The following is a 15,945-nucleotide window of genomic DNA, read 5'->3' as shown; positions in this document are numbered from 1 at the left end:
TTAAATAAACTTTGTGGAGGGAGGAGTGTTAAGGTGTACATAGGGTTGATTTGAACACGATATTATTGAAGAAGTATATTATTGAATAAGTATTGAATATGTATACCCAACGTATCAGCCGCCTGGGGCTTTCACCGTTTGTGTTTTGGTTGTTGGTAAAAAATAAAATTTTAAAAAAGAGTCTCACCCTTACTGGGGTACAGAATCAGACTGACTCCCCCCCCAAAAAAAAACACCCTTCAATAGGATCCACCAGATCTCTTCATTTTCAGCAAGGAAATAAATTAATTAAAAAGTCAGAGTGAAACGGGCATAGCTGACAGTTCTGAAAGCGTTTGACTTTTTTCCCTTTTCTTTTTAAGTTATGATGCATTTGGAAATAAATGATTTTGGGGTGTGTGGTTTTGTTCAGACTGATTCGCCTTTTGTCTAACACTGAATTGCGGGTGGAAAAACTGCAGCCTTCACGGTCTGGGGGTGGGATTTGTCTCAAAGGGGCAGGGGTTCGGGGCTTGGGGGTACGCCTAAAAATATTAGGGGCGCAGTCTCCATTCCGCGCCCACACAAACCCCGCGTCCCGAGGGCGCCCCGTGGCCGTGCGCCCTGGAGGCGTTGCGCTGCGCCTTCTCTTTTGTGTGGGGTTGCCGCGGAGTTGTGTGTTGTTTTGGGGTTGCGGGGTGGGTTTGCGGCAGACCTGAGGCTCATTCTCACGTGACGGCTGTTCTTTCCGATTGCTCCCCTCACCTGGGCAGATGATTGTAAGTACGGCAAGTGAAAGCCCTGTCTGTCTTTGTCTCTTTCTCTTTGTCCTTGTGCCTTGCGTCTAGTGCCCCCCACCCCAAACCCAAACCCCTCCCGAGTAATTTGAGCTGGTTTCTCTGTCGTTCTGTGGTGGCTGGCTACTTTCTCCAATGTGCCTCTATCTTCTCCCTGCTCCCGACCCTTCCCCAAAACGCCTCTGTTCTGTGAACCCCCAAAACCCTTCCCTCTTGTCACTGAGCTGCTTTGCGCCAGCTGTCGCGTCTCGGTGGAAACTTTCTCCCTGTCCCACCAGATACTGTGGTACCTCGGGTTACAGGCGCTTCAGGTTACAGACTCCGCTAACCCAGAAATAGTACCTCGGGTTAAGAACTTTGCTTCAGGATGAGAACAGGAATCGCGCGGCGGCAGCGGGAGGCCCCCATTAGCCAAAGTGGTGCTTCAGGTCAAGAACAGTTTCAGGTTAAGAACGGGCCTCCGGAACGAATTAAGAACTTAACCAGAGGTCAAAATAAAAAAAATCCTACCAGTAGCACCTTAAAGAAAAACTAAGTTAGTTATTGGTATGAGCTTTTGTGTGCATGCACACTTCTTCAGATACACAGGAATTTTTTTATTTTGACTATGGCAGACCAACACGGCTACCTATCTGTAACTTAACCAGAGGTAGCACTGTACCTGGTTTTCCTCCTGAGAAAGGGGAAATAATAATAATAATAATAATAATAATAATAATAATAATAATAATAATAATAATAATAATAATATATTTATACCCCACCCATCTGGCTGGATCTCCCCAGCCACTCTGGGCGGCTTCCAACAGAACACTAAAATACAATAACCTATTAAACATTAAAAGATTCCCTAAACAGGGCTGCCTTCAGATGTCTTCTAAAAGTTTGGTAGTTATTTTTCTCTTTGACATCTGGTAGGAGGGCGTTCCACAGGGCAGGCGCCACCACCGAGAAGGCCCTCTGCCTGGTTCCCTGTAACTTGGCTTCTCATAGCGAAGGAACCGCCAGAAGGCCCTTGGCGCTGGACCTCAGTGTCCGGGCTGAACGATGGGGGTGGAGACGCTCCTTCAGGTATCCATTTGCATAACCTGCGATCCGTTTCAGAGGTGGGGTTGGTAAGTTGGCCCTCCCTTAACTGTGGGAAGAGGATAGTAGGAGAGGATATATTGATTAATATTATGCTTCCTCAATCGCACTAGTAGAGCCTATTCCCTTGTATATAGCAGGAAGCTAGTGGATGGATTCATTTAGAACAGGGGTCAGCAAGCTTTTTCAGCAGGGGGCCGGTCCACTGTCCCTCAGACCTTGTGGGGGGCCAGACTATATTTTGAGGGGGGGATATGAACGAATTCCTATGCCCCACAAATAACCCAGAGATGCATTTTAAATAAAAGCACTCATTCTACTCATGTAAAAACACGCTGATTCCCAGACCGTCCACAGGCCGGATTTAGAAGGCGATTGGGCCGGATCCGGCCCCCGGGCCTTAGTTTGCCTACCCATGTCTTAAGAGGTAACATTCTCCTAATGCAAGCAAGAGGTTGACTAAACAGCAGAATGTATTAGAGAGGGTGAAATCAGATAACAGGGCTGCCTTCAGATGTCTTCTAAAAGTCAGATAGTTGTTTATCTCCTTGACGTCTGACGGGAGGGCATTCCACAGGGCGGGCGCCACCACTGAGAAGGCCCTCTCTCTAGTTCCCTGCAACCTCACTTCTCGCAGGGAGGGAACTGCCAGAAGGCCCTCAGGAGATGGACCCCAGTGTCCGGGCTGGGGAATGGGGATGAAGACGCTCCTTCAGGTCTACTGGGCCATTTAGGGCTTCCAAGATCAGCCCCAACACTTTGAATTGTGCTCAGAAAGGTACTGGGAGACTTTGGGGAGGGAGAATAAAGTCATGTCTGGCCTTGCTGCTCCCTTGAGAGAGCCTTGAGATGACAGTTCGTCCGTCCGTCTGTCCGTCCTTCCTTCCTCCCTCCTGCCCTCCCTTCGCTCGACTTCCTCGCTCGCCCGTTCCCCTTCCGCATTGATCGATTTTTGATATTGATTGTCTCTGCAGGGCACTCTCTTGAGAAAGCATGGCAAAGGGACCGAGAAGGTAATTATCGACCTTTCCCGCTCCTTGAGTGTCTTGTCCGTGGCAGGAGGTCCAAGCGAGAAATCCTTTCCCTGGCCAAAGAGCTGGGGTGCGCAACCCACTGCGTCCCTCCAGATCTTGCCGGACTCCTTGACCTTTGGAGATGGAGTCCAGCAACATCTAAGCACCTTCCCCTATCCCTGCTCTTAAGAAGAGTCATTCCCTGCTCTCCTGGAGAGATGGAGACGATTCCTCTTTTTGGAAAGGGGTCCTCTTCCTTCGGGTCAAAGGGGTGGAATTGTTCGAATTGGGTTGCCAGATTCCAGCTCTCGCCAGCATTACCAGGGTTGGTGGGACACGGGTGGTGCTGTGGGTTAAACCACAGAGCCTAGGACTTGCCGATCAGAATGTCGGTGGTTCGAATCCCCGCAATGACGGGGTGAGCTCCCGTTGCGCGATCCCTGCTCCTGCCAACCTAGCAGTTCGAAAGCACACCAGTGCAAGTAGATAAATAGGTACCGCTCCGGCGGGAAGGTAAACGGCGTTTCCGTGTGCTGTTCTGGTTCGCCAGAAGCGGCTTAGTCCTGCTGGCCACATGACCGGAAGCTGTACGCCGGCTCCCTCGGCCAATAAAGCGAGATGAGCACCGCAACCCCAGAGTCGGTCACGACAGGACCTAATGGTCAGGGGTCCCTTTACCTTTACCTTTACCAGGGCTGGTGGGCATTCAGCAGCACATATTTCCCTATCCCGGTCTTAGAGGGACAGAGGAAATGGCAGAAGATCAGGAGAGGCTGGGTTGTGGTGCTTGTGTCGTGGAGGTGTGTGTGTGTCGTCGTGTGTCGTCCCCGTCTGGTGGCCGGAGGTGTCCAAAGATTTGTGTGGCATGGATTTCGGTTGTGTGTGCGTGGCATGCAGGTCCGGCGAGCGAGAGGTGCGTCTCTCGGCGCAGGTAGCTCGCCCCTCCGTAACAGGGCTGCCCAAGACCAGCGTTGACTTGCAGGGCCCACCATTACAGCTAGACCCCTGCCCCAAGACATCTACAATCTCTACTTTTGACAGAGGAGAGAGGGCAGAGACTGAGGGCACTGCTATTTCCAAGGAGTTGATATGGTTGAACCATGAACCGGGGGCCAGATTCAAGCCTTCCAGGGGCCTTATTCCAACGGTCCGCAGGGCATAAATGAAGCAATATGCTCTGAAAGAATTAACGGGAATTGCTTAGGCGCCATCTAGACATTAAATTAAATTACAATATATCCATGAGCATGACCAGGGTACTGAGAGAGATACATGCTGCTCTTTATATACCATACCCAACAGCTTAATTACCACAACTTAGAAGCACCTGCAGTGACGCGGGTGGCGCTGTGGGTTAAACCACAGAGCCTAGGGCTTGCCAATCAGAAGGTCGGCGGTTCGAATCCCCGCGATGGGGTGAGCTCCCGTTGCTCAGTCCCAGCTCCTGCCAACCTAGCCGTTCGAAAGCATGTCAAAGTGCAAGTAGATAAATAGGTACTGCTCCGGCGGGAAGGGGAACGGTGCTTCCGTGCGCTGCTCTGGTTCGCCAGAAGTGGCTTAATCCTGCTGGCCACATGACCTGGAAGCTGTACTCCGGCTCCCTCGGCCAGTAAAGCGAGATGAGCGCCGCAACCCCAGAGTCGTCCACGACTGGACCTAATGGTCAGGGGTCCCTTTACCCTTTACTAACAGCACCTGCTATATGGCTTCACAGCTGTAAAACTAGATCATGTTATTTGCTCTGGCCTAGAGACATACACATCTTGTGAAACAATAATGAACCTAAAATTTGAAGAAACCATTCCACAGGTTTATCTATTTATGTATGCGTTTGCCTGGTCCATTTATTTCACATCTTAGACCTTATAATGTTCATAACGCTAGCAAGGGGTGGCCGGCCTGGGGTCCGAAGACAGACTTCTGGGGTAGAGAAGGGAGTCTGTGCGTTTGTGTCCTTGCCCCGCAAAACTCGCCTTGTGCCGGGGACAGAACCTGGTCGATCAATCAATCAATCACCGATCAATCAACACAATTGAAGGCCTGTCGAAATGGAATCTGAGTCCTGGCCGGGAGAGAGGGAAGGCAATGTCTGTGTGGGGTAGCTGAAAGCATATCAATGTTATGGAAATGTGTTTGCTGAAAGTATATAAAAACCCTGCTGTTCTTTTCCGCAGAGCAGGGCGAAGGCCCCCAGTCACACCGAAGTAAGGATACTCCGTTTAATTCTTAACCCTGCTTCCGTCTTCCTCCTGCCCTCTGTCCGCAGATTCCCATGTCTGCCCCCCCCCGCCCCCCGCCTGTGGTTTTTTGACTCCGTGGTTGTCGTATCCATCTGTCCTCCTCTCTTTTCCCGGGTGTCGCTAACTGGATTTACCTGGCTGCTGTGTTTTTTGGAAAAAGTTGTGCTAAATTTGTGTCTGCTGATCTCTGTTTTTTAAGTGACCCTCCCTGGTGGTGATGGGGTGGGGGTTAGGGGGAAATAACCCCTTATTTTACTTCTCGGTCTGTTTCTCAGCTTGCTTTGCCTGCCTGCATGTATGTAAGGGCATAGTGTTGTGGGAAATCAAGGTTGGCAGTTGTTAACGGAGAAATCTGAAGGCTCCCTTGGGCAAAAAACAAGGACACCAGCCAGGAATCCCAGAGCAAAACAGCAGCCAGGAGGCTTGGTCTTTATTGAAGACTGTCGTGACAGGACTCCCACCTGCCACCAGGTGGAACAAGATGGTAGCCCCGAACAAAAGAGCCCCCAAACTTTTATTAGCTGCTAATCCCCATGTTAGGGATGCGGGTGGCGCTGTGGGTAAAACCTCAGCGCCTAGGGCTTGCCGATCGTATGGTCGGCGGTTCGAATCCCCGCGGCAGGGTGAGCTCCCGTCTTTCGGTCCCAGCTCCTGCCCACCTAGAAGTTCAAAAGCACCCTTAAGTGCAAGTAGATAAAGAGGTACCGCTTTATAGCGGGAAGGTAAACGGCGTTTCCGTGTGCTGCGCTGGTGCTGGCTCGCCAGAGCAGCTTCGTCACGCTGGCCACGTGACCCGGAAGTGTCTCCGGACAGCGCTGGCCCCCGGCCTCTTAAGTGAGATGGGCGCACAACCCTAGAGTTGGACACGACTGGCCCGTACGGGCAGGGGTACCTTTACCTTTACCTTTAATCCCCATGTTACAGCCCCCAAAATACATCACTCATACATCGCGGTTACATCATGAAAGGGGAGGTCCGGTGGCCGTAATCTGACCATCCTGGACCCTGCCCCATGGTTCCCCTTGCCCTCCACAAAACACCCATCAAGTGTAAGAAAAGAGATATTTACATTTCCTTGTTTCCCAGCCAAGTTCATCCCACCCTTTTGTCTTCATCTGGGTTTGTTATTTCTGGACTGGCTACCTGTCTGGCACTCAGGTATCAGGATGCCAGGGATTATCACTCAGGCAGAGGGGCTGCTGAGGAGCTGAGCTCACCTGTCTAGATGAATTTCTGAAGTTTCCCAGTGAGCCAGTACATAGGAACATTGATCAGTCAATTCTGACATTTGGTATCGTGCAGCAGAGGCCCTTTGAATAGATAGGAAGAAACTGCGATGAAGTGTTTTGTGGGGACAAATCACAAAAGTCACAAAGGCGATTGTGCTGGTTTTGGTAGTGGGCTGCATGCGCGTGATATCTGCTGGAGGGGCAACCGCCCAAAAAACCTATACATAAATCCCTGTAACACAGTCCTAAGACTCTGGGGTGTGTTCTGCCCGATAAGGAGAAATCCCAGGGTGCGGATTTACTGCGCTGCACAGCTAGTTGGGGTGCCAATCCCCTGGGGTCTCGCCAACCAAGCTAAAGAAGCAAAACAGCGAGTAAAAAAAAAACACCTGTTGAAAGGGTACATTACACAAACAAATCTTCACTCGACGAACGAAAGGTTATCTGTTTTCTGACATGATTGAGGACCGCACAGCCAGAGACAAAGAAGCCTGGAGAGATAAAAATCGACATATGGAAATATCGATGAGAGGTGCAAAAAACAACCCTGCGTCGCCACCCCCCAAGTTGCTGAGTTGTCAACCTTTTTTGGGGGGGGCAGTACACTCTGGCCCGGCCTTCAAGGCTCGCAGGCAGGGCACAGCAGGGCACAGAGGAGCGTGAGGCGGCCTCTGGGCTCGCCTCTCCATGGCCCTATGCCAATCCCAGGCGTGCAGGAGGACAGAGCCAGCCGGCCGCCTCACCGCCTCGCTGGCTCGCTTGCCCCCGAATTCGCGGCAGAGAGCCGCCCACAGCAGAAGACCCCGCCACAGCGCTCCGACGGGCGGGCCGTTCCCTGGACTCCAACTCTGGGGCCCTGGACTCTCGGCCTGCCGTCCCTGAGAGCCCGGCGGCCGGGCGCCCCGCGCCCCTAACACCTATGGTTAAGACGGCCCTGGATATACGCTGCCCTTGATTGCCTCCTATTTCCTATTGTGTGGCTAAATTCACACCTTGTGCTGGAACCGAGGGTTAACCGTGCGGCGAGGTCCAATTCAGTCCGAGGTCGAGGGTGCGGTATGGAGGCTGAAGCTGGGTCCAAGGCAGGGAGTCGGGTGAGGTCAGGAACTCTGGCAGAAGAGCAGGACAGGGTGAAGGCAGGAACAGGCTACCAACAATGTGGCTCCAGCAACCTGGGACTGGGGCTGGCCGGCTTTTATCTGCCCCGAGGCATAGGGCAGCCCCGATCCTCTGGTGACTCGCCTCTCCTGGCCTGGAGACGAGCACTCCTCCTGCGGGAACTTAGTTCCCTCCGCCTCTCTGCCCTGAGCCTCTGCAGCTCAGGAGAGGCTGGAGGGTGACCGGACCCAGAGGCAACCTCAGCTTCCCCTGACGGGGCTGAGAGTGGAGCTCCTGCAGGCAACGGGTCCTCCATCACCTCCGGAGGCAGAGCAGACTCACCTGAGGACACAGCACAGGTGAGGACCCTTCAGGCTCAGGCCCCAGCCCCGGCTCAGCTGGTTCTGGAGGCGGGGACTCCTGTGCAGGCCGGGATTCCTCAGGTTCAGCCTCCGAGTCCGAATCCCAGGCCATCACACACCTTCTGGAGGTGCAAGGAGTACGTGACCTTATGCTTAAGGGATTATCGAGGCAGGGGAAACCTGGACTCCCCTCTTCCAGAGGAGTCATTAGCCGTCAAAACCAAGGAAATCCGTCAAACCGTTGAATTTTGGCAATTATTTGATTGTGTATTGGATAGAGTACGATGCATGGGATCTGCTTATCGCTGCAATTTTATAAACTGTTTTTATAATAATAATAATAATTTATTATTTATACCCCGCCCATCTGGCTGGGCTTCCCCAGCCACTCTGGGCGGCTTCCAAAAGAATATTAAAATACTATAATACATCAAACATTAAAAGCTTCCCGAAACAGGGCTGCCTTCAGATGTCTTCTGAAAGCCTGGTAGTTGTTGTTCTCTTTGACATCTGGTGGGAGGGCGTTCCACAGGGAGGGCGCCACCACCGAGAAGGCCCTCTGCCTGATTCCCTGTAACTTGGCTTCTTGCAATGAGGGAACCGCCAGAAGGCCCTCGGGAGATGAACCCAGGTGTCCGGGCTGGACGATGGGGGTGGAGACGCTCCTTCAGGGATACTGGACTGAGGCCGTTTAGGGCTTTCAAGGTCAGCACCAACACTTTGAATTGTGCTCGGAAACTTATTGGGAGCAAATGTAGGTATTTCAGGACCGGTGTTATGTGGTCTCTGCGGCCGCTCCCAGTCACCAGTCTAGCTGCCGCGTTTTTCTGAGCCTCTTTGCCGTTGGGTATATATGGTGCCCGTGTCAAGGGTCGCTGTCCTAGCCTTGGTTTGAGGCTGCTGTGGGGTGTCATTGACTGGTACCTTAAATGAAGTGAGGTGGTGACTACATTACTACATGATCACTGTTCCACAGCTGTTGATATTTTCATTTACATACATTCATTCGAAAGCAGATGGGTTCATGAAGCAATTCTATATCCACTCACCGCGCTGACGAAGAATTCTACGAAACAGTAGTCAATATCTGGAATCGTTGGACATCATATTTGCCGAATACCCAAAGCTTCACAGCTTGTCTTTCACTGTACGAAGTCGCGTACCTCGCTTCATTTAAAGGTTTTCGGAGGCTTTGGGACGAAAGATTTCGTTTTGGACTTGTTACGGTTTGAAGGGATTCTAGAAAAGATTGTCCGTTGCGTATGTGCATGGTCATTGTGTTGCCTAGACATTGTTGATGTTGGGAATGGACAGACAAGTCCCAGGCCCCTGTGAGGCAGCGTGAGGAGGCACCTCTCTTTTGGGGCAGCTCAGAGACCAGCGGGTGCCCGGAAGACCCCCTAGGAGAGGGGAGAGGAGGCCGAGGGAACGCTCCACGAGGGGGTTCGAAAAAGGGCGAGGGGCTGCCAGCTCTGCAGGGAAGGGGGGAACCTAACTGGGCTCCTGAGCCCCACAAACTGGAACGTGTCCAGAGAAGGGCAACCAAAATGGTCAAAGGCCTGGAAACGATGCCTTATGAGGAACGGCTAAGGGAGCTGGGCATGTTTAGCCTGGAGAAGAGGAGGTTAAGGGGTGATATGATAGCCATGTTCAAATATATAAAAGGAGGTCACATAGAGGAGGGAGAAAGGTTGTTTTCTGCTGCTCCGGAGAAGCGGACACGGAGCAATGGATCCAAACTACAAGAAAGAAGATTCCACCTAAACATTAGGAAGAACTTCCTGACAGTAAGAGCTGTTTGACAGTGGAATTTGCTGCCAAGGAGTGTGGTGGAGTCTCCTACTTTGGAGGTCTTTAAGCAGAGGCTTGACAACCATATGTCAGGAGTGCTCTGATGGTCTTTCCTGCTTGGCAGGGGGTTGGACTCGATGGCCCTGGTGGTCTCTTCCAACTCTAGGATTCTAGGATTCTAGGGGTAAAGCAGACAAATGTAGTTCAGGGGAGCTGTGGACTCTGTTGTAAACAAGAATTGCCCTTTTCCCTTATGGGGTATCCAAGATCCCATATAGAGTCCTTACGTAGGTTCCCTATTGGTAGGAGAAAATAACAGAGGCCAAGCAGAGAATATTGAGAAGCAAGGCATCTAGTAAGCCTGATCTTTATCGATCTGTTGCAACAGGGTGCTCCCCTCACACGCAGGAAAAGAGGAGGAACCCAGAACAATGGCAGGCAAGGAGTTATATGGACTTTTGAAATTGACACCCTCTTGATAAAGACCAGGGACGCGGGTGGCGCTGTGGGTTAAACCACAGAGCCTAGGGCTTGCCGATCAGAAGGTTGGCGGTTCGAATCCCCGCAGTGACGGGGTGAGCTCCTGTTGCTCGGTCCCTGCTCCTGCCAACCTAGCAGTTTGAAAGCACGTCAAAGTGCAAGTAGATAAATAGGTACCGCTCTGGCGGGAAGGTAAACGGCGTTTCCGTGCGCTGCTCTGGTTTGCCAAAAGCGGCTTAGTCCTGCTGGCCACAAGACCCGGAAGCTGTACGCCGGCTCCCTTGGCCAGTAAAGCGAGATGAGCGCCACAACCCTAGAGTCAGCCACGACTGGACCTAATGGTCAGGGGTCCCTTTACCTTTAGATCAAGACCACCCCCAGAAACATCATACATACATCACAGAAGGGGTGTAACCTAAGACCACCCCCCAGATACATCATACCTACATCACAGAAAAGGCGGTCTAAAACAGAAATTTGAATATTGTTTTTCTCTCCTGTCTGGCAGGTTACTTGATTGGATTTCCTGGGTAGCCTGGCTAGTCTTTTGTAGTGATAAATACTTAGTTCCTGGGCCAGGTCACAGGCTCACACCCTATTCATACACAGACATACCCTTAAGACAGGGTTTGTGAAGGAAAAGACAATGGGGAGGCTTTTCCACTTTGACCTTGCAGAGAAAACCTTTGGTTAGTTTCGGAATCAAAAATGGTTCCGGGTCGGTCTTCCTGTGCTGATCTATGTACGTGCTTGGTTGGTACACTTATGAACATTACCATATATCTAAGACCTCAAAATTCCTATCACAACCCAAAAAGGTTGAAAACCTCTGGCATATGCAATCTATAAACAAACCTGTCTGGATCCTGACCCTTTATTTGGGGTATCGGACGCCATTCGATACCCTGGTATTCTGCCTCCCGGTATTTTGTCACACTGGGGAGCGACCGGCCCCCAAACGCCAGGGCCAAGGCTTTGCAAATTAAAGGACGGATCTTGTTTAGGTTTGCAGGGTCAGAATCGCTTTGTTCCGCCTTCCCTTTGAGATGGGTAGGTGGGAAAATTCCGGGTGCGACACTCTTGGGGAGCAAAGCTTCGTGGGTGAAACCTCGCCCTGAATTTCTTAGCATCGAATGGGAAAGGATAGCTGAGGTTTCAGCAGAAACATAGCTACCTTTTATCTTTCTGTTATTTTTTCCTTCCCTTTCTTCTTTCCACCCCTCCTTTTGCCCTCCCCCCTCCCAGGGCACGCAGATGATCTTCAACGCAGCCAAGGAACTCGGTCAGCTTTCGAAACTCAAGGTGAGAAACGCGGGGTTTTGGGTTCCACAGAATTCAAGGAGCTGCGTTGCAGAGGACGGCGGTCGTTTGTGCTTCTTGGGCCTGGTTGGGCACAAAGCAGGGAGCCGGACATTAGGTGGCGCCAGAGACAACGACAGGCAGAGAATTAGCTAGTTCTAGACTGGCCTCCATCTTCTTCCCTTCTGAGTCCGACAACAGAAAACAAGGAGACAGCGGATTGACCCCCAAAACTCCCTGGGTGCCAACGCAAGGGCTCCCATATTTCAAGAAGTAAAAAATCCGGGTGATTCGCCAACTCACCCCCAAAACTCTCCCTGGGCGCCAACGCAAGGGCTGCCATATTTCAAGGAGTAAAAAATCCAGGCGTTTCACTGATTGACCCCCAAAACTCTCCCTGGGCGCCAACGCAAGGGTTTCATATTTCAAGAAGTAAAAAATCCGGGCGACTCGCCGATTCACCCCCAAAACTCTCCCTGGGCGCCAACGCAAGGGCTGCCATATTTCAAGGAGTAAAAAATCCGGGTGTTTCACTGATTGACCCCCAAAACTCTCCCTGGGCGCCAACGCAAGGGCTGCCATATTTCAAGGAGTAAAAAATCCGGGTGTTTCACTGATTGACCCCCAAAACTCTCCCTGGGCGCCAACGCAAGGGCTGCCATATTTCAAGAAGTAAAAAATCCGGGTGATTCGCCAATTCACCCCCAAAACTCTCCCTGGGCGCCAACGCAAGGGCTGCCATATTTCAAGGAGTAAAAAATCCGGGCGTTTCACTGATTCACCCCCAAAACTCTCCCTGGGCGCCAATTCCGTCGTCGGAATCCCGAACGGGGGAATCCGGGCGTAGGGCAAACGCGACACGGGTTATGAGACGGCAAAAGGGGCTTCGAAACGAGGGTTGCCAGGGGGTACGTCGTCCCCACCTGGAAAAGGAAGCCTGTTCGTCGTTGGAAGAGGGCGGACATGACTTCTTCTTCATCCCACCCAGGACCACATGGTGCGTGAGGAAGCCAAGAGTTTGACGCCCAAGCAGTGCGCTGTGGTGGAGTTGGCCCTGGACACTATCAAGGTGAGAGCATAGAATCCTAGAATTGTCGAACGGAGCGGGGCCTCCAGCGGTCATCTAGCCTAACCCTCTGCAAAAGCGGGGTGTGTTCCAGACTGCCTTGCCCCATGTCTTGAGGGCAGGTTGTCCAGTTCACCATGGGCAAAATCCTGCTGTTATTGGGTTGCTGTTCTTGTTTCGTATCTTTATTTTATTTTATTTTATTTTATTTTTGTATAATGATTATTATTAGTTTTCAGTTACAGTGGCCCAGTAAAAGCCTCATTGTCAATACCAAATTATAATACAATTAATAATCCCGACTGCTCAGATTATATTATTTTGTTGTGCATGCTAGAACGGATGATTTGATAATTGTATCTTTATCTTTTAGATCCTATTGCGATTTATGTGGGAGGTGTCCGGTTTGGTTGCGTCGTTTTATTTATTCTCAATGGCTTTAAACTTTACGGGTGCTTTCATTTAAAAAAAAAACAAAACATGTTGTGCGTATGGTAAAGAGGACTAGGAACTTGGTTCGCCAGGCTAGACGCACTCACCTGCGGGGAAAACCTCGTTGAGTTGAATTGGGCTGAAATGAGGCTGCATTTTAATGTTGTATTTTAATCTTGGTTTTTAAGTTGTATTTCAATCAATTGTTTTGTATCTGGCGTTAGCTGCCCCGAGCCCGGTCTTGGCTGGGATGGGGGGTATAAACAAAATTATTATTATTATTATTATTATTATTATTATTATTATTATTATTATTATTATTTGTTGAATGATTCTCTGTACATTGTGGCAGCCTTTGGCTATGTGCAATAAAACCGACTACCTGTATTTTTCGCCCTATAAGACGCACCAGACCACAAGACGCACCTAGTTTTTGGAGGAGGAAAACAAGGAAAAAAATATTCTCAATCCCAGAAGCCAGAACAGCAAGAGAGATCGCTGCGCAGCGAAAGCAGCAATCCCTCTTGCTGTTCTGGCTTCTGGGATAGCTGCGCAGCCTGCATTCGCTCCATTAGACGCACACACATTTCCCCTTACTTTTTAGGAGGGGAAAAGGGAGTCTTATAGAGCAAAAAATATGGTATGTGGTTAGTCCTCATGTCAGCCTGCGGTCGTCATTGCCGCTATTATCGTCTCAGCCAGTACGTTGCAAATGTGATGGTGTGTCCGCAGCTCTGTGGGTTTGCAGCGTTGACCGGACCACCGCTGATATCGTCTCCCATCCCAATCCTCTCCCCTCTCTCCACCCCGATTTAGCAATACTTTCACGCAGGAGGCGTCGGCCTGAAGAAAACCTTTTTGGAGAAGAGCCCGGACCTTCAGTCTCTGCGTTACGCCCTTTCTCTTTACACGCAAGCCACAGACCTGCTCATCAAAACCTTCGTGCAGACGCAGTCCTCTCAAGGTAAGCGCCGCTGGCGAAGCAGAGTTAACGGGAAAATCCGAGGGCTCCCTTGGACAAAAACAAAGACACCAACCAGGATTACTGGAGCAAAACAGCAGCCTGTAGGCTTGGCCTTTATTGATCTGTTGCAACAGGGTGCTCCCCTCACTTGCAGGAGAGAGGAGGGACCCAGAAAAATGGTGTGAAAGACCTTATAAAGACTTTTGAAAATTGCCCCCCTGTAGATCAAGCCCACCCCCAGAAACATCATACATACATCACAGAAGGGGTGTAAGCTAAGACCACCCCTCAGATACATCACACCTACATCACAGAAGAGGCGGTCTACAACAGAAATTTGAGTGTGTTGTTTATCTCCTGTCTGGCAGGTCACTTGATTGGATTTCCTGGAAAGCCTGGCCAGTCTTTTGTAATGATAAATACTTAGTTCCTGGGCCAGGTCACAGGCTCACACCCTATTCATACACAGACATACCCTTAAGACAGGATTTGTGAAGGAAAAGACAATGGGGAGGCTCCCTCGGCCAATAAAGCGAGATGAGCGCCGCAACCCCAGAGTCGGCCACGACTGGACCTAAAGGTCAGGGGTCCCTTTACCTTTACCATTAAACCAAAAAGAGAGGCCAGATTCTTGCAGGTTCTTGAAGTTGTCCGGAGGGGCCGGGGGCCTCTTTCCCGTCAACTGGGACCGCCGTCTGTGCCGAACGTTAAAGATATTTAATATTCCGCATTTTGAAGTGTACGAGCCGACTCCTTTTGAGATAAATCATTGCCCGGACCTGTGCAAATATTGTTCAAGAATGGCCCAGGGAATGTACCCATAGCAATGGATCCAAATGATAAGAAAGAAGATTCCACCTAAACATTAGGAAGAACTTCCTGACGGTAAGAGCTGTTAGACAGTGGCATTTGCTGCCAAGGAGTGTGGTGGAGTCTCCTGCTTTGGAGGTCTTTAAGCAGAGGCTTGACAACCATATGTCAGGAGTGCTCTGATGGTGTTTCCTGCTTGGCAGGGGGTTGGACTCGATGGCCCTGGTGGTCTCTTCCAACTCTAGGATTCTATGATTCTATGATTTTACAGAGTTCAGCGGAAGCATCCTAGATTATATTGCAATCTCACAATTCACACATAAGTTTGTTAGGGAGTTTGAAGCGGACCATAGTATTGCAAGCGATCACCTGCCCTTAAGAATGGTGCTCTCGGGTCCATGAGTTAACAACCCTTCCTTAGAAACTCAAATTTATCTCCAGACGCAAACTTAGGCATAAAGGTAAAGGTAAAGGGACCCCTGACTATTAGGTCCAGTCGTGGCCGACTCTGGGGTTGCGGCGCTCATCTCACTTTACTGGCCGACGGAGCCGGCGTACAGCTTCCGGGTCATGTGGCCAGCAGGACTAAGCCGCTTCTGGCGAACCAGAGCAGCGCACGGAAATGCCGTTTACCTTCCCGCCGGAGTGGTACCTATTTATCTACTTGCACTTTGACGTGCTTTCGAACTGCTAGGTTGGCAGGAGCAGGGACCGAGCAACGGGAGCTCACCCCATCACGGGGATTCGAACCGCCGACCTTCTGATCAGCAAGTCCTAGGCTCTGTGGTTTAACCCACAGCGCCACCCGAATCCCAAACTTAGGCATAACCGCAGCCAACAGAATTAAATGGACCCCATTACTTAATTTAGCATTAACTCGCTTTCTTTGTACAGATGATTTAAACTAGGCTATCCAAGCTGCTATTTTTTCAGATACGTCCGCTGCTGAGGCCATGAAATCATTTAAGACTGATAGGCTGCAAGACCACTTAAGAATTGAGATTAAAATCAGTGGCTCAAAAAAGCAAATGGGATCTACTAGCTGGTTTGACAAAGAGACCAAACAGGGTAAAAGACACCCAAAGGGAGTATTCAGGTTTCTACCGGCAGAGCTCTTTAAAATAAAAACAGGATGCATCAGAAAAATACGTTCAAAATATCCATACAGCGATCTAGCCCTCCTGACCGTTCCCCTCTCCCCCCTAGAGTTATTGAACTTGGTGATTGCTATAACGTTATATTCTGAATTCTCCAGCTACGACTCGAGTCAGTGTGTGAATCTACAGTATCTGATCTATC

The 15,945-nt window shown here is 50.5% G+C and overlaps 1 protein-coding gene across 2 annotated transcripts in view; it reads left to right on the top strand.

Annotated features, from left to right (window-relative positions):
* Nucleotides 1–15,945, top strand: part of LOC309522745 (protein unc-13 homolog A) — a 106,091-nt gene that overhangs the window by 82,118 nt on the left and 8,028 nt on the right. Inside the window, exons 36-40 of one of the 2 annotated variants that reach the window (XM_082206269.1) lie at nucleotides 2,837–2,875; nucleotides 5,050–5,079; nucleotides 11,321–11,377; nucleotides 12,363–12,443; nucleotides 13,689–13,836. In XM_082206269.1, the coding sequence (XP_082062395.1) occupies nucleotides 2,837–2,875; nucleotides 5,050–5,079; nucleotides 11,321–11,377; nucleotides 12,363–12,443; nucleotides 13,689–13,836 (355 nt within the window). The remainder of the gene's footprint in view (nucleotides 1–2,836; nucleotides 2,876–5,049; nucleotides 5,080–11,320; nucleotides 11,378–12,362; nucleotides 12,444–13,688; nucleotides 13,837–15,945) is intronic. The other variant, XM_082206268.1, reaches the window with a different exon arrangement.

Source organism: Podarcis vaucheri, assembly GCF_965113315.1.
Source record: "Podarcis vaucheri genome assembly, chromosome: 18".
Lineage (NCBI taxonomy): Eukaryota > Metazoa > Chordata > Lepidosauria > Squamata > Lacertidae > Podarcis > Podarcis vaucheri.
The sequence above is the reverse complement of the archived record's forward strand: the minus strand, read 5'-3'. Positions and strand labels throughout refer to the sequence as shown.